The sequence below is a fragment of the Eschrichtius robustus genome, chromosome 3, assembly GCF_028021215.1.
Source record: "Eschrichtius robustus isolate mEscRob2 chromosome 3, mEscRob2.pri, whole genome shotgun sequence".
Classification (NCBI taxonomy): domain Eukaryota; kingdom Metazoa; phylum Chordata; class Mammalia; order Artiodactyla; family Eschrichtiidae; genus Eschrichtius; species Eschrichtius robustus.
Genome location: NC_090826.1, coordinates 82,970,669 through 82,989,728, shown reverse-complemented (window position 1 = coordinate 82,989,728; position 19,060 = coordinate 82,970,669). Strand labels below are relative to the sequence as shown.

The 19,060-nt window shown below is 37.9% G+C and overlaps 1 protein-coding gene and 1 long non-coding RNA gene across 4 annotated transcripts in view; one reads left to right on the top strand and one right to left on the bottom strand.

Annotated features, from left to right (window-relative positions):
- Positions 1–6,438: 6,438 nt before the first annotated feature.
- The window catches only part of DNTTIP2 (deoxynucleotidyltransferase terminal interacting protein 2), a 15,350-nt gene continuing 2,728 nt past the window's right edge, over positions 6,439–19,060 (top strand). Inside the window, exons 1-7 of one of the 3 annotated variants that reach the window (XR_011073545.1) lie at positions 6,439–7,558; positions 8,454–10,087; positions 11,447–11,585; positions 14,419–14,514; positions 15,567–15,731; positions 15,827–15,943; positions 17,696–17,805. Coding sequence is in view for 2 of the 3 variants with exons in the window: in XM_068540346.1 (XP_068396447.1) it covers positions 7,487–7,558; positions 8,454–10,087; positions 11,447–11,585; positions 14,419–14,514; positions 15,567–15,731; positions 17,696–17,805 (2,216 nt within the window). In the remaining variant the exon portion in view is untranslated. Of the gene's footprint in view, positions 7,620–8,453; positions 10,088–11,446; positions 11,586–14,418; positions 14,515–15,566; positions 15,732–15,826; positions 15,944–17,695; positions 17,806–19,060 lie in introns of those variants that run through there. The other 2 variants (XM_068540346.1, XM_068540347.1) reach the window with 2 other exon arrangements.
- LOC137762422 (uncharacterized) overlaps positions 16,089–19,060 on the bottom strand; it is a 19,310-nt gene continuing 16,338 nt past the window's right edge. The window contains exon 3 of the long non-coding RNA XR_011073546.1: positions 16,089–16,303. This is a non-coding gene — a long non-coding RNA (uncharacterized lncRNA). The remainder of the gene's footprint in view (positions 16,304–19,060) is intronic.

The window sequence follows — 19,060 nt, the reverse complement described above, 5'->3', positions numbered from 1 at the left end:
TATAAAACTAATTTTGCCCAAGTTTTTTCAACTTAGGGAAAAGATCTGTGGTTCCATATTCAAAATAAATACACTAAAAATTAATAAATAAACAAATAAGACTCTTTTCCTGTTCTGAGTAACGTTTTGTGGTTTACTAGTTGGATAATTTGATCATTAGAATTGTAATGGGAAATCAACTGATTTACCTGCTAAAACTTTAGACTTTGAGCTTCCTAAACCCTTATGTATAGCCTTTATATTAATTGTATGTAATGTTATTAAATGTATATAGTTAACTTTTTAATTTGGAAATGTACAACATTTTTTCATGTAATGTAAGTCTTTAAACAAATGCTCATTTTAATTTAAGCCTATACAGTGAATTGGCCAAGATATTTTGAGGGCACTTTAATATCACATTTAGTATTTTTTAAAACCCTGGACTTACAAAAATGGATTGTTTGAAAGGTTATTCTGAAAATAGAAAAAAACGTATGTTGCTAGTACATCCAGACTTCAGCAGGAGCTTTTTGTGTGTTTTTTCCCCAACTCTTGACAAAGTAGCAAGATTATAGATTCATTTTGTGAAGGGGATCATGTGTGGCTTTTTTAAATGAATTTTTTGTTTGTTTCGCCTCTGTACCTTTAATTTCTGTTATTGAATGACCTTTTCTTTAAAAAACTGATTTTTTTTAAAGGCTTTATCTTCTCTAAGCTGATATTCACTTCTTTTTTTGGTGAACTATCAGAATATAGTGAATGCTTTTCAAGTATTTAGGGACTTAATGTTTAAAAAGCCATAAAATAGAGTGATAATACTACCAAATAATTGCTTAAAGCTGAAAGCTAAGTTAACAATAGTGTATATAACATATGTTTTCTGGGGAGCTGTGTATCCAGTGACCCAAGGTATAAGTTTTTTTCCAGTAAATATGACAAGAAGCTGCAGCTTGTTATTACATGTCCAAAATACACTGGAGCCTTACTTTAACACGATGTCCTGTAACTTGGAATTTGTGCTGTGATGAGTCTGTTTTGAATTCTCATCTAAGAAACTGTCGTCAACAGAAGGACCAAGGTGTCTTACAAAACATGTTCACACGGTGTACATTATGAAGACCACATTGTGCCAGTATGATAATAGAAAATTAATTTAGGAATAGCCAGTGCTAGAACTTGAATCACAAATAATAGCTAATAATTCTTCCATTCACGGGAAGGATCATTTTCGACAGCTGTGTGAGATGGAAAATGAAGTTATTCTATTTTGAATGAATGATTCAGACTTCCCTACCAGAGCCAAGTAGTAACTGAAATAGGATCTTGATTTTCAGTGATAAAGGTCTAAGTCTTAATTATGTTTCTTTTTAGAGCAGATTTTCTTTCTAACTTTTCCACCCAGATTCAATATTTGGGAATGTAAGCAGTTGATATATATATTGTGTGTATATATATAGTATATTGGCTGACAATTCATCTTTCTGCCAAATGTACATTTAGAGAAATTTGAAGTTTTAATGAGAATTTAGTCCATTTGTGTTTTCATACTCAAATATACCAACTTATGATTCCAAATCTATTTTTTTCAAAGTTCCTAACATACCAGAACTTGTACCTGTCATTTTCCCATAAAGTTGGTGGCAGGATATGTCAGTTTTATTTTTTAAAAATATGTACTATAATTTTTATTAACTTTTTAAATAGTTTTCAGAGTTAGAAATATACTTAGGAGGGGAAAATGTTTTAACTAGATAATTCTACTTTTATGTGTCTTTAGTAGTGTACTCTAAAATGAAGGTAAAATATAAAGCATTATTAAATGATTATAAGTTTTTAATTTTACCTATTTATGAATTTAAATTGTGAGTTGTGTATTTTTTAATTGAGTTGTTTTAATAGTTGTAAGCATCTTGGAACATTATATTGGTTTTGAACTATTTAAACTCAAACTGAGTATGGTTTGAAAATAAATTATGAAAAAAAATTAAATACCAAGCCATAAAGTTATTCATACATTCATTCAACAAAGATGTATTGAATTCCTACTATGTGCCAGGCAGTGTGCAAGATGTTGGCAGACAGAAACAGAGATGAAAACAGCCCTATCTTCAAGGAGCAGATAAGTATATTTGGGGGGCGAGAGAGATCTGTACATGAACCAGAGCAATAAAGGGCTGCATCTGTTAATGACAGAAGCAGTGAAAAGGGAGTGGGGTCACGTGGAAGGAGTGGGACTGCTGGGAAGCAGGATAAGGACGAGAAAGGCTCCCCTGCAGGAACTAGCCTCAGAGTAGGATCATAAGATGGGGTGGGGGTATGCCTGGTTTGTAAATACACTGATACTGAATAATGAACAGTTTTATATGTAAACTTCAGAAATCCTGTGAAAACACTTTCTTCAAGAGCTTGTTCTTATCAGATAGAAAGGAATGGCTTCTAGTGAGACAAGAGTAGGTAAGGTTTGAAAAGTCACATTTTATAAAAGAGAGACAGAAACTTGCCCCAATCCCCTAAATATATTAGGATATAGCTTATGTAGTTTCACTACCAGAAAAGTCAAACAAAACCTTAATATGTATCCCTCAGCAATGAATAAATGTATAAAACGTCATACAAGATTTCGGTCTGTGTTTTGGTCCATTATTTTAAGAAGGTTCATGTTTTACAATAAGCATTATTAATTTGGACTCAGCTCTGTTTCCTATGTTTCTTTGCTCACTGTTGATTCTTGCCCTCTAGTCCATTTACATTTACTTTTTTCTTAAGTATATCCTTAGTAATTCTTTCACTGAAGGTCTTTGGACAGTAAACCTCCTAGGTCTTGTTTGTCTGAAAATGTCTTTATTAACAGTCTTAAATCATCATTTGACATTATAGAATTCTAAGTTTCCAAACACTTGCCCTCAGCATCTTGAAGATAACATTCTATTGATTTCCAGCATTTATACTCTTGCTAATGAAAACCTGGATTTTCTTCCCTAGAAATAATCTGTTTTTCCCTCTGGTCACGTTTTTTTCATTTGAAGTATTCTATTCATTTTTATGTGTATGGAATTAGAATAAAGAAAGAAAATGAAAACTGGCTTCTGAGTTTTCTGATAACACCAAAAAAGTAATCATAAAGGAAAATATCAATAGCCAGACTTAATCAAAATTAAAATCTTCTGTTCTTCAAAATACACTTAAGAAAACAGTGTATTTTGAAAATGTGAAAATGTGAGCCACAGACTGGGATGAAATACTTGCAATAAATATTTCTTTGAAAAATAAATTGGACATAATCAAATTTTTTAAATTGTACTTCAAAAACACCATCAAGATAAACCATAATGGAAAAGAATGTGAAATAGAATGTATATATATATTTATATATATAACTGAATCACTTTGCTGTACAGTAGAAATTAATGCAACACTGTAAATCAACTATACTTCAATAAAATAAATTTTTTAAAAAACTTCAGAAACACTGAGAAAGTCAAAAGGCAACCCATAAAATAAGATAACATATTTGAAAATCATATATCTGATAAGAATCTTGTATGTGGAATGTGTAAAGAACTCTTACAGCTTAAGACAAGCCAATAAAAAGTAGGCAAAATGTTAGAGCATATTTTTCTCCAAAGAAGACACGAATAGTCAATAAGAATATACAACATGTTCAACATCATTAGTCACCAGGGAAATGCCAATTAAAACCACAATGAAATATCACTAAAATAGCTAAAATTTTAAAACACTGACAGTACCAAGTGGCAGCAAGGATGTGGAAGAAGCAACTCTCATAGTGCTGTTGGGACTGTAAAATGGTATCAATACAATCACTTGGGATTTCTTACAAAATTAAATGTACATGTACCATGTGACCCAGCAATTCCACTTCTAGGTATTTACTCAAGAGAAATCATATATCTGAAATAGCCACATATGAATGTTTATAGCACTTTCTTCATAATAGCTGAAAACTGGAAACAACCCACATGTTTATCAACAGTTGAATGGATAGTTGAAGTATAATCAGCAATAAAAAATAACTACTGGTATACAAAGTAACATGGATGAGTCTCAGAAATACAGTGAGTGAAAGAAGCTAGACATGAAAATACATAATTTCCTTTACATGAAATTTTTAGAACAGACAAAATTAATATTGACTGTATTATCTATTGCTGTATCTGGGTACCTCAAGGCTTCTCAAAATGTTGCAATCAGGGTCATCTGGGACTCCAGTCTCTCCTGTGCGCTTGATTGAGGTTGGTCTGCTTCCAAGCTTGCTCGTGAGGTTGTTGGCTGGACTCAGTTCCTCTCTGGCTGTAAGCCAGAGGCCTCCCTCACTTCCTTGCCACATGGCCCTCCCCATAGGGCAGCTCATAACAAGCACAGAATGAACTAGTGAGAAATTGCAAGATGGAAGCCAGCTTTTTTTGTAACCTAATCTTGAAAGTGACACCCATCACTTTTGTTACATTCTTTTCATTATAAGTCACTAAGTCTAGCCCATACTCAAGGGTATGAAGACCAGAGGATAGGATCATTGGAGACCATCTTACCTGTCAAACTTAATTTAAAAGTAATGTTTTGTATGTAATAATGCAAAATGTACTTTTAGAAGGCTTATGCACTAAAACGCTCATCTTTTGGTTAATGCCTAAAATTCCAGAGAGAGATTCAACCCTATAATTTAAGAGTTTTAGTTAGTAAAATATAGACAATCACGGGAGAGTTTCGCTTTGGGCCTGTGTAATAATTACTGTGTTTTTATACTGTGTTTTCCCCAAATCCACTTTGGGTAAAGAAGAGAGCAGGTAAAGAAGGTAGAGATAGGGAAACATGGCAGACCTGGTAAGCTCGCATAAAACAAAAACAATACTTTGCAGTTTTGCCCCTGATCAGCAGACCAGCTCAGTCTTCTTATATTATGAATATGTACTAACATTTTAATCTTAGTATTTAATGTTTGTTTCTTGAACTTTTTAGATTGTAAATATTTGGGAGTGGTTTTTTTGTTTCATTTTAAAGGGGCCATGCTTGTAAGTGAACAGTACACACTGGTGTTCTAATACTCTCCCGATTTTCTACACCCACTCCTGTGATCTTAATTTCTATTTTCATGCATTTGCTCATGTTAAAGTTGTCATATATATTAAATGAGTTAATGCATGTAAAGCACTTAGTACCCAGCATACAGTAAGTGCTCTACTATTACTATGATGGATGCTGTTGTCCTCTGCTGCTTTGATCTCCATTACCCACCTCCAGTTGCTTCATCTTCCTTCCTCTACACCACTCCACCTCCTCTTCAATTTTAGCCTGTCTTCTGTTCTTTCTCTTACCTACTCTCATTGCTACTTGGCCCTACTAAAACTCCTTCTTTTTGCTTCTCGCCACATTCCCCATGACAATCTAAACTTTTTTCATTCTTCTGAGCAGATGAGTCACCTTCTTCTTACAGAGATTGTTATCTACCTCGAATCCCCTCCTCTTCTCCCCACTTTAATTTCCCTGCATTTATAGTCTCCTCTCTGCTTCAATTATCAACTCTTCCCTCTTGCCTCAAAGGAAGGAGCATTCTTTTGTGGCCAACTCCTCCATCTCCATTTTTTTTTTTTAATTCCGTTCTTTAGTTGGGATTAGGCTCGCTGCAAAACACAGAAAACCCCCAAATAACTGGTTTAAAAAGAGGTGTTTTTCTCAGGTGAAACAGCTCTAAAATTAGGCTATTTAGAACTGATACAGCAGTTCCACAACTTGTCAGAAACTCAATTTTTTTCTTTGCTACTGCTCTGCCATCCTTAAAGCATGGCCCTCATCTTCATGGCACAAGATTGCTGCTTGAAAACCAGGGAACACAACTTTCCACGGAGTGAAATGAAGTTAAAGAAGGCAAGGAGGACCTCCTCTCTTTTAAGATGTCCCTAGAGAACTACACAACACTTAATTGATCCGTAATTAGTCCAAACCTAGCTGTACCTGGCTGCAAGAGAAACTATGAAAGGAGCTATTTAGCTGAATGGCAGTGTGCCCACTGAAAATTCTGTACTTTGTGACTTTAAGAAAAAAAAAATTGGTTTTCTGTTCTAAAGTAAGGGAGAAGAGATTTGATGAGGCGCTCATTCTCATCTCCAACGACTGTTTACTTACTTCCTCAATCCCTTTCCATTACCCTCAAACATATCCTAGCTCTCCACCCTTTATCCTAAAAGAAAAATCAAAAAGTGCCTCTTGATTCTAGTCATTCTCTTCCTTTCACTGCAAAAACTTTTTTTAAAAATCTCTCTCCTTTACAATTTAACATTTCTTCTATTCTGCTTATTCCCAATTCCTACTCACCATTGCACCTTTAAATTATATAGCTTCCTAACTAGCCTCCGAATTCCTGGGCATTTAACATATACATCTTTTACCCGAACCACATCTTTAAATTTTATTTTATTTATATTTAACTTCACAAGTAATACAAGAGTATATGATTTTTTTAAAGGTATTATAAATAATGCAAACGTCTCCTTTGGCCATAGCCATGGCTGCATTAAGACCTCTGCTGAACAAATGAGAGGATGGACGTAGTGGGGCAGATGATGCTATTTTCTTTTCTTTTTTTTTAATTTTTAAATTTTATTTTATTTACTTTTTTATACAGCAGGTCCTTATTAGTCATCCATTTTATACACATCAGTATATACATGTCAATCCCAATCTCCCAATTCATCCCACCCCGCCCCCACCCCCCCCCACCCCCACCGCTTTTCCCCCTTCGTATCCATACATTTGTTCTCTACATCTGTCTCAATTTCTGCCCTGCAAACCGGTTCATCTGTACCATTTTTCTAGGTTCCACATATATGCGTTAATATACGGTATTTATTTTTCTTTCTGACTGACTTCACTCTGTATGACAGTCTCTAGATGCATCCACGTCTCAGCAAATGACCCAATTTCGTTCCTTTTTATGGCTAATATTCCATTGTATAAATGTACCACATCTTCCTTATCCATTTGTCTGTCGATGGGCATTTAGGTTGCTTCCATGACCTGGCTATTGTAAATAGAGCTGCAATGAACGTTTTGGTACATGACTCTTTTTGAATTATGGTTTTCTCTGGGTATATGCCCAGTAGTGGGATTGCTAGGTCATATGGTAGTTCTATGTTTAGTTTTTTAAGGAACCTCCATACTGTTCTCCATAGTGGCTGTATCAATTTACATTCCCACAGATGATGCTATTTTCCAATTCGTTCGTGTGTAACGGGGACGAGGGCCCTAGGCCACGCTGGGAAGGTCTCTCCCTGCACAAGGCTGCTCCGTCTTCTACCGCACTGTCGTGAACGCTAATACCCGTCTCCTTTGGGCTGCCGGGGTGAGCCAGCCTTGGCCTAGGTCGGAGGGGCGGAGGCGGTACGAGTTCTCGAGTTCCGGGATTCTCGCGGGAAAACGCGAGTGTGGCGCTTCTCTGACGCACTTCCGGAGCGCGGAGGGGGCGCCGCGGCAGCTGCACGCCTGGAGGATGGTGGTTACTAGGTCCGGGCGGCCTCAGGCCGGGATCCAAGCCACGTCAGTTGAAAGCTCCCAGCAGAAGGTAGGAGATCTCAAGCCTCCCTCATTTCTTCTCGCTGCTTCGCAGAGCGCTGCTCAGGGAGGTGGGTGTCGCTGGGGTCCCGCGGAGTCTGGGGAGGAGCGGCAGAAAAGCCGGAACTGGCAGCGCGCAGCTGGGTACCAAGCTCCGCGCTAAACCTGTAGCTTCCTCTTCAGACCTCACTAGGGTCTTTTAATGTAATGCTTGGCAGGGAATAGAGAGATTAGGTAACTTATTTTGCGGTAGTTCAGCTCCGTAATACAGATGCACAGCTCAGGCCTTTTAATCTTACTGCTAACACCGTGCTAAGGAGGATTAATTTCGGCCACCAAGCGTGAGCCTCATTAGCTGGATTGGATGGAGCAGGCACCATTTTCACGTGGGAAGACTGGCTGTGCCCCGACAGCACCTCCATCTGGCGTGGGGAGGGCTGTGGTGACGCCAGCTAGTAATTAAGTGGCGCTAGTCGTCCGCTGCCTCTGATGTTGCGATGAAGGGAAGGGAGCATTAATTCGCTTAGGTATGAAAACGTAAGCACAGCGACCGATTCTATCTTTCGTCTTTTCCTATATGTATGTCGGAATGTAGGTCCACCTAGCATATGTGACTTTGACTGGAGAAATTTTTCTTTTTCAATTATTTGTTTTGTTCCCTAAAGTCAGAGCCAGGACTTAGGTGACGCTAGTGAGGCAGGCCCTGCAAATTCAGAGTCAGATCCAGTATTTTGATTATTTTTTTAAATTGTGGGTGGTGATGGTTGTTGTTATTGTTTTGCATTAATCTTGTTTACTGAGTTTTTTAGTGCCCTCTTAAAATTTGCTTCTGAGGGGAGTGCCTCATTCACTTTGCTCTTGTCCCAGCCCTGTCTAAATCACAGTGTATTTTCACTGGCTTATAGAATTCTGCCACAAGAATTCAAGCACATCCAAAAGGCCGGAAGGAATCTCCATCTGATGACCCAAGTATTGCTGAATCACAGACCACTAGGGAACAAAGTCCAGCTCCTAAAACCAGGAAGAGGAAGAGCGGAACTACAGGTTCATTACCAGGAATGAACAAACCTTCTACTGATGGAGAGATCTCTGAAGCAGAGTCAAACTGTTCTTCTGTGTCTGAGGCCCAGGATCCCATTTTAAGAGTAACTAGGAGAAGGCAGATCTTAGTTGCAGGCACCCCAGTTTCCAGTGTAAGGAAAAAGCTGAAAATAACTCTAGTAAGTGAGTCTCATACTGAAGAAGAAGTCTCTAAAGCAGAATCACATATTTCAGGTATTTGTAGAATTGTGCATCCCACAGAAATAACAAGAACCAGGAGAAGTAAGGCTAAATCCCGAACCGATCCAAACCAAGAATACCATGTGGAAGCTAATTCTGATGCTGAGTCATCATGCTCAGACATTTCTTCATTTTCTGGAATTGCAACTAGGAGAACAACAAGGAGTATGCAAAGGAAATTACAGGCACAAACTGAGGAGAATGATACTAACATTGTACCAGGAAATGAAAAGCAAATCATAAATACACCTGTGAATTTAGAGGATTCAGATACCAGACGAACTTCTTCTCGTTTACTAGCAAGATCGCTTTCTCAGAAAAATAAGCCACATATCTCTAATAATGAAACTTATGATGACCCTGATAATGACTCCTTCTTTGGAAATTCAGGAAAAAAACTAATAGTGCAAAAACACCAAAGTTTTAATATAAGAGAGGAAAAACAGGACGTTTCACCTCTCAAAGAAATAACAAAGAATTGTAAGAGCTTAGAAGAAGAAGCCAAAGGAATAACAGATGCGGGAAAAGAAATTAATGAGAAAAATTCTCAGTTGAAGAGTCTTTCTGAACTTCAGGACACTAGCCTTCAGCAGTTAGTTTCCCAAAGGCATTCAACCCCCGAAAGTAACAAAACCACCTCAGCATCCTCAAACGTGAACTCTGAGGCTGTAATGAAATCATTAGCTCAAACATTTGCAGTTGTGGAAGTGAACAGATGGAATGAAGAGAGAAACAGCAGCATAAAAACAAGTGACTGGCCAGAACTTGGTGATGGTGGTGATAGTGATGAAGAAGAAGAGTGCACAGTTATAGGTGTTGGCGAAGACATGAGCAAAGAAAGGGATGTAGATTCTGAGTGTGATACCAAACTGTGTAAACTTGAGCCCAGCACATCTCAGGATAAAGATGATTCTGTTTTATTAGTTCTCAGCAGTGATGAAAGCCAGCAGTCTGAAAACAGTGAGAATGAAGAGGACACTGTGTGTTTTGTTGAAAATAGTGGTCAAAAAGAGTCATTAAATGGAGACTCAGAAAATACATCACGTGACAATGCATTGTTTGTAATTGACACAACTCCTCGATTGAGTGTTGATAAAAATTTTTACTTGGATGAAGAAGACAAGGCAAGTGAGGTTGCCACTGAGGAAGAAAAGGAGGAGGAGGAAGAAAGTGAAGAAGAACCATCAGACAGTGACAGAAGTAAAGATAATGAGTTTAGTGATGAAGACAACTTACTAAATAGCACTAAATCTAAACTGTAAGTTTTATCTTTATTTTTTAAAGTAAGTTTTTGATACATGTTTGAAGTGACTAATTTACCATAAAAATATTACAGTCATAGAAATCGAAAAAATTGTTAATTTGGGTTCTTTATGGAAGAGCTTTTTTATCCAGCATATCCCTTGTTTATGTGGGTATCTTTGTTAGTCATATTTTTCCCACCAGTGCGAGCTAAAAGTACTCCATTTGGTGGTATATTAAAAATCATCTGTTAAGGTTTTCCTGCGTGATTATTAAGAGCAACATATAAAAGGGAAGGGAGGTAACTTGGTTTTTTCTACATGTTGATTGTAGAGAAATTGAAAAATAGAGGAAAACCTGAGAAAAACAATAACCTATAATCCCATCTACCACCCATTGAAAAGCACTCTTTGGGGGCTGTTTCTTTACTTTCTTTTTTGTTTGTTTTTCAAATTTGTTTTTCCTAGGCACAGGCCCTTGGTGGCAGTGTATCCACTGGAAATACAGGTATCCTTGGTAAGGAACTATCCATTAACAGATGCTCAGTCTTCACTCTAAACCAGTGAAATCTCTGAGGCTAGTCTCAGGTGTACTTATTTTTTAAAATCCACACCCCCTCCCCAGGATAATTGTAATGTACACTCAGGGTTGAGAATCACTGCCAAGGCACTGCAATTGAATGATTTCACTTTCCAGTAGAGGTTGATTATCAAAACTTTCAGCTGCTCAGTTTATATGAATAATTAGGAAAGAAACTGTAAGTCCAAGTGTACTTGTTTATAAAAAGGACTCTTCAGTAATATAAAGTAGAAATTTTTACTACATAAATGTAGCAGGAGCCCAGGCCAACTGCAGAAGATTCTGATTTGGTGGATCTGGGGTAGGACAGTTATATTTTTTTTAAAGCTCCAGTGGAAAATACTAATGCTCATTGTTTAAAACTGACTGATTTAGAGGCACTACTAAATGCCCTTAAATCACCCAGAAAAACATTCCAAATTTGGATAACTTAGAAGTTCGGAGTAGAGACCCTGTCTTTCTCATTGGCTTTGGAGATGGAAGTATGTGGACGTATATTAACTCACTACCTGTACGTGAAGTTGAGCTAAATTGCCAGATGTATTTCCTCCTCTTTTCTGTAATTCTTTCTTTATAAAATCCCTTTATGAAGTCTATTGTCATGTAATATGGCCTTAATCCTCTTCTAAGAAAAACTAGGGAATAAATTTTGATGTGCTTCCAAAAGGCTTAATTCATTATTCATCCCATAATTTTCTTCTAAATAAAAATATAGTCTCAATTGTTTCCATTTTGAATTACTAAATGATCTAAAGATTATTTCTTAATCACTTAAAAGTCATCATTTCTCTTTCAGTCTGAAGTTGACTAGCAGCAGCATAGATCCTGGTCTGAGTATTAAGCAGTTGGGTGGTTTGTATATTAATGTCAATGCAGACAGGCTACAGTTGAACAAGAGAACCCTAACACAGATCAAGGAGAAAAAGAAAAATGAGGTAAGTTGCACAAAGCATCCCATTGGTTTTCATAGAACTAACCAGTCACTTCTAGAAATGATTAGTCCTTGGTAAGAGACTAATTTTCCTACAGTGCAACCACATTAGCCTACTGTGCTTTTTTCCCTCTTTCCAGGACAATCATTTCTTCTTTTTTATTATAAAGTCCTAGCTATAAAAGATGAGACTTGAAAACTAAAGTGATATAGGATCATTGTTACTCTTCTTGCAGTCACCAGTTATGATCCCAAGGGTTTTTTTTTCTTTTCTTGCTATACTTTTAGTTCTTAACTGCTTTGGACTGTGTTGAAAATCTGAAAGCTGTAAGTGCCCACTAACCCCACCAGGAAAAAGAGCACATAGACATAAAATTGTACATATATTTTCAGAAAGAAATTACAGGTTAGGTAACCTCATCCAAACCCTCAGTTTCAGCTGTCACCTTGAATGACTTCCATATCTTTAGTATCAATATTTTCTAGCCTTGCAGCCTACCCAGGTCTTTAAATCCAGGTGCCTATTGTTTGTTCATTCAGATGTGCTCAGGCACTTGACTTCACTAATTGCCCTTCTCTTCCCCACCTAAACCAGTTCCTCCTTTTGCAAGGGAAAATCTCTTTCCCTTTTGCAGTCAACAACTAAGCCTAGGGGATGGTGCTTCTTGTATACTTTCTACTCTGCCCCCTCCTTTCCACCCCACTGTCACTGACTAGTGACATCTGTTGTGTTTTTCATCTAGACTATTGTAGTGGCCTCCTTACTCTTCTTCAAGCCATCCTCCATGGTCTTGCTAGATTTCTTTTTCTAAAAATACAAATCTGACCATGATATTCTGTTTAAGTCCTGTAGTGGTTCCTCAGAGTATTCAAGATGCCTCTGTTCCTCTAGCTCTGACTGTCCACCTGCTGTGTTCTTACCATTGAAAATTACTATAGTTCTCTGAACACACCCTGGTCTTTGCCAGGTCAATGCAGAGATTATAAATCACAACCTTTAGGAAGCATTCTTTGACCCTAGTCCTTCCCCCTACCTCCTCTCTGCTTCTGCAACACCCAGTATAGATCTAAGTGATTATTGATCATGTTGTATTCATTGTTATTTTGCTGTCTTTCATCTCTGGGCTGGATAATTCTTTGTTGTGGGAAAATGTCCTGTGCCTTGTAGGATGTTTTTAGCAGCTTCCCTGGCCGCTACCTCATAGGTGCCAGTAGCATCCATCTCTACCAGTGCACTGCCCCCCCCCGCCACCTCAAAATGTCTTCAGATATTGCCAGTTGCTCTCAGTTGAGAACCAGTCTAAACCCTACTATAGTACTTGACACACAACCAGCTCTTAATAATCTATTAAATAAATGTCATGCTCTCTTCTCTGACTGATAGGAAAGTCTAGACTGCTACTGTGCTACCCAGCAACTTCTAGTCCTGAACCTGAATTGAGGATTTCTGAATTGATAATTGACTTCTAAATTGATAATTTCAAATGTTATTGACCAAATTAATATTTGCTGTATTCCTGTGAACTGTTCTGAGGACTAAGGAGCAGCTGTCTTTAGTTCTTGTACTGGGGAAATGACTAATTACCCTGAGGTTCCTTTTAGTCACATACACAGTATTAAGACAGTATTTAATCACCCTAGGCAAGTAACAAAAAATGCAGAAGACATTTAGGAAAAGATTAACAGATCTGACTACTTAAAATTTTAAAACTTACGCAAATAAAAACACCTTAAAGACAAGTAAAAGACCACAGGTTAATACCAAGATACAAAATACATTTCTACAAATTAGTAAGAACACAACCCTGTATAAAAATGAAAAAGAACCCCCCCCAAAATACAGGCATTCCACAGAAGAAGACTTATATTACAATACATAGCTAATAAATACACAAAAAGATGATCAACAGCAAATGGAAACATTCATGAAGTACCACTGACAAAACACAAAAGGATAATCTCCTGTGTTGGCTATGTAAAGAAAATGGTACTGATTAACTCTTGGTAGGAGTTTATGCTACTTGGATGCAAGGCAATTTAGTAGTACCTATCAAAATTTAAATGACACACTTTGGAATCTGTTTTACAGAAATAATCACAAGTGTGCAGAGATGATGTTTACAATGTTTCATGGAAAAAAGTTTAACGGAGACTTATTAAACTAAATATCAAGAAGAAAAATTGTACGTAACAGCTGTTAAAAAGAATGAAGTTGATTTTTGTATGAATTGACGTTGAAAGAGCATCTTTGATATATTGTTGGGTTGCAAAAAGCAGATTTGCTTGATGGCATAATTTCATTGGTATACCATAAAAAGCATATGTTGTTTAATCAAAATCTATACTGCTGTTTCTTACCAGTAGTCTAGCTGGTCTCCTCAGATCACAGAAAGCTGTTTTACCAACATCGAAGAACGTATTAAAGCCTAGTCAGGTTTCTTCCGAGGGAGTTCAAGAGCTCTATGGCATTGTTCCTATTGTCTTTCGTTTCCAGTTGGTTGGTGCAGGTGGCTGGTTGCAAACCAATGAAATGCAAGTGGACACATTAACGTATATCTGGTGTGTGCAGATTCAGATTAGAAAAAAATTTGAGATGAATATTGATTTTATAGATTCCCTAAAATAACCCTTCAGTTCGTCTCCTAAAGCATTTTTATTTTGATATAATTTACAAATTTAAGGACAGGAGCAACTTTGCAGTAGTATGTTTGTCCATAAAGAAGGTTAATATATCTGGAGTAGTCTTCAGTGTGGGAGATGTTTCCTTTATAAGGCAATAATGTTGAAACAATAATGACACATTCTGACATTTTAAAACCAGTTTAATATTTTTGCAGCTTTTGCAGAAAACCGTGATTACTCCTGATTTTGAAAAAAACGACTGTGTCCCACCATACAGTGAATCAAAGTATAAACTTCAAAAAAAACGCAGAGTGAGTACAGTGACTCATTATTTAGAATGTTTAATGTGTTTGACTATATATGTTCAGTTTATCTAACGTGGTTGTACAATTAAGATATATATGTTTCCAAAGAAAATTGTTACGGATATCTAAGAGCCTGTAAAATATGGTTCCATAAACAACGTTTCATGTGGCTTGTCACAAAGTGAAAGCTCTTTTTTACCTTCCTTAAAAACAGTGGCAGCCAGCATATGAGGTCACTGTCCACACCGCACCTTTTGGCTTATAGGTACTGTTCGCAGAAGTCTGGGAGCTCTGTTGTGGGCTTTTCTAGGGAACTGAATGTAACCATTAAAAACACTGGCCTATTTAGTCTGCCGAACGAAAGCACAGAAAGTATTTTCTTTAGTAAAACACAGGGGACTACTTCCATTGCAACTAATAAGGATAAAGAAATTATTGAGAGAGCTTAAGAGGAGATTTGAGGATGGTGCTCCAGTAATGTCGCTAATATGACCAGAGCGGCCTGGCACGTGGTAAAGACGCCAGTATTTGGCGTGTGAATGAACAGAAAACGAAATTAAGCAACTAACTTGCTAGGAGTTTTCGAAAAAAAAATAGAAAGTTTATTTTAGAAATAATACAAATTTCTAGACTTGGTGGAGTGAGTAACTTTCTGAGACAACTCGGTGGCTCAGTAAAAGTGTTAATGTTTACGTAAAAGCTCCAGAAGTAAAAATGTTGTTGATACATTACATCTTGTGTAGGGTATTCTAGACAATAAAAACTGAAGCTGTGGGTTACTTTCCCAACACGTCAGCAGTTCTTACTAAGATACAAAGTAAATTTTAAGGAGCCCTCGTTTATGAAACCGACAGTGCTGTGCCTAATTTGTCAGAGAAGTCGCTTTTTGTGATCTAATCAGAAAGGTGAATCTGGGGACTAATACATACCTTCCTGCAAAGTAACCTTATTTGTTTTTCATGAAATTTTCTTTATAATTTCAGGGGGAGTGAGGTATAGTTTACACACTGCTTATTAAAATCAGAATTTTCTAATTGTTTCTGAAATTTGAATTTCAGCAAGAGCGACAAAAAACAGCAGGTGATGGCTGGTTTGGTATGAAAGCTCCAGAACTGACAGATGAACTGAAAAATGATCTCAAAGCACTGAAGATGAGAGCTAGCATGGACCCAAAAAGGTTTTACAAGAAAAATGATAGAGATGGCTTCCCCAAGTACTTCCAGGTATGAAGCAAACAGAATAATGGTAGTGATGTTCTGAGGATTTTAGTTTGGAAAGCACTATAGTGATTTGTTTACTCTTAAATGAATATTTACAGAGCACATCTGCTCGGGCCGTATAATAATGGCCAGGACCCAGTTCAGACAGCCACCAGCTTGTAATGGCTTTCCATATAGAAAGACGGTGTTCCAGACGGTAACTAGGTTTCCAAACGGTAACTAGCTTTTCATAATTTCTTCTCTAAAAATTATGAAACCTATAAGATGGGTGTACCATATATGAGTATTATTAGCCTAAGAGCAAGACTCCTTGCAGGGTGGGGCAGGAAAGAGGGACTCATGTACACCAAACTCTTCTTTTTTTCAAGGTTCTTTATTCTGAAAACAAGTTAAAAGTTGGTTTCCAAAGTGTTTTCAGACGAAAGTCCAATTGATTCACCCTCTGGTAGCTCTCAAGTTCATTTCGTTCTTCTTGGCTACCTTTCTTGTCACTCATGGATTACTGTAATAGTCCTTTGCCTCCAGGTCTGCTCTCCCTTTGGGTCCATCCTCTACGTTGTAGGCAGTCATCTTTCCTTTAAAAAAGAGCAGTCTGTTTTATGACACACCTCTGCTCAGTGATAATCAAGATATTCAATGGTACCTTCAATGATTCTTTATAAACTATAGGATAGAGTCTGTACCCTTTAATGTAGCCCTTCACCGCATGCACCCAAACCAGGTCACCAACCCTTTTTTTGGTCACATAGTCTCCTCTTAAGCTCCAACACACTCAGCTACTCAGTCTTCTCAGGATACGCACAGACTGGTCTAGTCATTCTGACTTTACAAGTGTTTGGCTCTGCCATGTTTGCTTGGTGAAATTTCACCCATACAAATCCAAGCTAAAATCTCATCCTTTGTAAAACCTTCTTTACCTCCATTAGGTAGAATTCGCCATTTAGTTTTCAGAGCATCTAGAGTGTTTTGTTCAGCATAATATTAGGTTATGCTTTAATTTTTTAGTTGCGTACCTTTGGATCTTCCTTGAGACTCTGGGGGCTTCCCTGGTGGTGCAGTGGTTAAGAATCCGCCTGCCAGTGCAGGGGACATGGGTTGAAGCCCTGGGCTGGGAAGATCCCACATGCCACAGAGCAACTCAGCCCGTGCGCCACAACTACTGAGCCTGCGCTGTAGAGCCCGCGAGCCACAACTACTGAAGCCTGCGCACCTAGAGCCTGTGCTCTGCAACAAGAGAAGCCACCGCAGTGAGAAGCCTGTGCGCTGCAACGAAGAGTGGCCCCTGCTCGCCGCAACTAGAGAAAGCCCTCGCACAGAAACGAAGACCCAACACAGCCAAAAATAAATAAATAAACAAATTTATTTAAAAAATTAAAATTATTTGAAAATAAAATAAAATAAATAAATAAAATTTTAAAAAAAGATTCTGGCCCCCTCACTGGCAGGGACCAGATATTCTTTGTGTTTGTTTCCCTAGCACCTAGCACAGTGCCTGGCACATAGTAGACATTGTAAATTTTACTTGGTTGAACATACGAACAGATGCAGAGTGGTCAGTAAGAAGGTTCTAAGTTGGCAGCAATTATGATAACCTAGGAGATCAAATAGGTATATAGTAGAATGTATGTGTCAATTTCGTTAAGTTGGAAAACTAAAACAAAAGACTATCTGTCCCACTTTTCCTCCTCTGTTTAGACTGTTCATCAAGAATTTACTGTCTAGCACTTGCATAAAAGGAATTTTGGTTTTACTGTAAACTCTAATGAAGAAATGTCATTAGTAGGACCCAGTGCAGATTGAATAAGTGATTTTTTTTTCACTTATTCAAAACTAATTTTAATATTGGTAAATTGTAAGCTGTGTTTTCCATTACTTTCTATAAATATACTTTGTTAGAGCTACCCTGAGATATGAAAGATACTTGGCCTTCAGGTATTGCATGACTTATTTCAATCAATCATTCATAGATTGGAACCATTGTTGACAATCCAGCTGACTTCTACCATTCACGAGTTCCCAGGAAACAAAGGAAGAGAACTATTGTGGAAGAACTGCTGGCCGATTCTGAGTTCAGAAGGTAAAGGAATTTATGTTTCACTTTATAATATGTGTGCTTTCACTTAGAATATGCATAAACTTTAAATTCAAGATAATTTTTAAATGCTTTAGCACAGAGTTTCTCAAGAGCAGCACTGTTATATATTTTGGATGGAATAATTATTAGGGGGGACTGTCCTGTACATTGTAGGATCTTTAACAGCCTCCCTGGTGTCTATCCACTAGATGCCGGTAGTGCACTCCCCTCACCCCCAATTCCTGACACTCAAAAATGTCTTCTGGCAGTTTCAGGTGGCCCCTGTGGGGCATAAGCATTCCCAATTTAGAACCACTGCTTTTAGAGGAAAGGGTGAAAGTATTTGGCTGACTAGAGGAGAATGAGCCCACAAAGGAGACTGGGAAAGAATAGCCAGGGAGGCATGAAGAAAACCAGGAGAGCACAGTGTCATAGAAGTCAAGGAAAGGGACTTCCCTGGTGGTGCAGTGCTTAAGAATCCGCCTGCCAGTGCTGGGGACACAGGTTCGATCCCTGGTCTGGGAAGATCCTACATGCCGCGGAGCAACTGAGCCCGTGCACCACAACTAAGCCCACGTGGCACAACTACTGAAGCCCGTGCACCACAACGAAGAGCAGCCCCCGCTCGCCACAACTAGAGAAAGCCCGCGCGCAGCAACGAAGACCCAACGCAGCCAAAAAATTAAATAAATAAATAAACTGGGGGGCGGGGGAAGTCAAGGAAAGAGAACGTTACGGGCAGGTATAAGCTGGAGGGAGTGGTTAACAAGTGCTGCTGAGAGCTCAGTTGAGGTGAGAACTAAAAACTTTGGATTTAGTACATGGAGGTCACAGTAACCTTGGCAGAAGGAGTTTTCAGGGGAGTGATGGGGAGGAAAGCACACTGGAAGGTACTTGAGAGTGAGTTGAAGAAATAAGAGATAAATCTTTGAAGAAGTTTGGTTGTGAGCAAGACGAGAGAGTCACAGCTAGTGGATGGAGTTGGATTTTTTTTTTTTTCCTGAGATGGGGGCAATTTGAGTATGTTTAAATGTCCTTGAAGTAGGTATGTGTATAGTATAGATTTAAAAGCATACCTCATATAGAAACCTCTGCTGAACTTCCAGATTCGTTTAATAGCAAAAGTGAAAATGTTTATCAAGGTTTTTTAAACTGGTGTAATATATAGACATGGAAAACAAACTTAACTCGAGTGTTATGTAAACTATTTAATGAGTCTGGTTTATGGTGAAATTTTTAGAAATAAGCAATGCTCTTT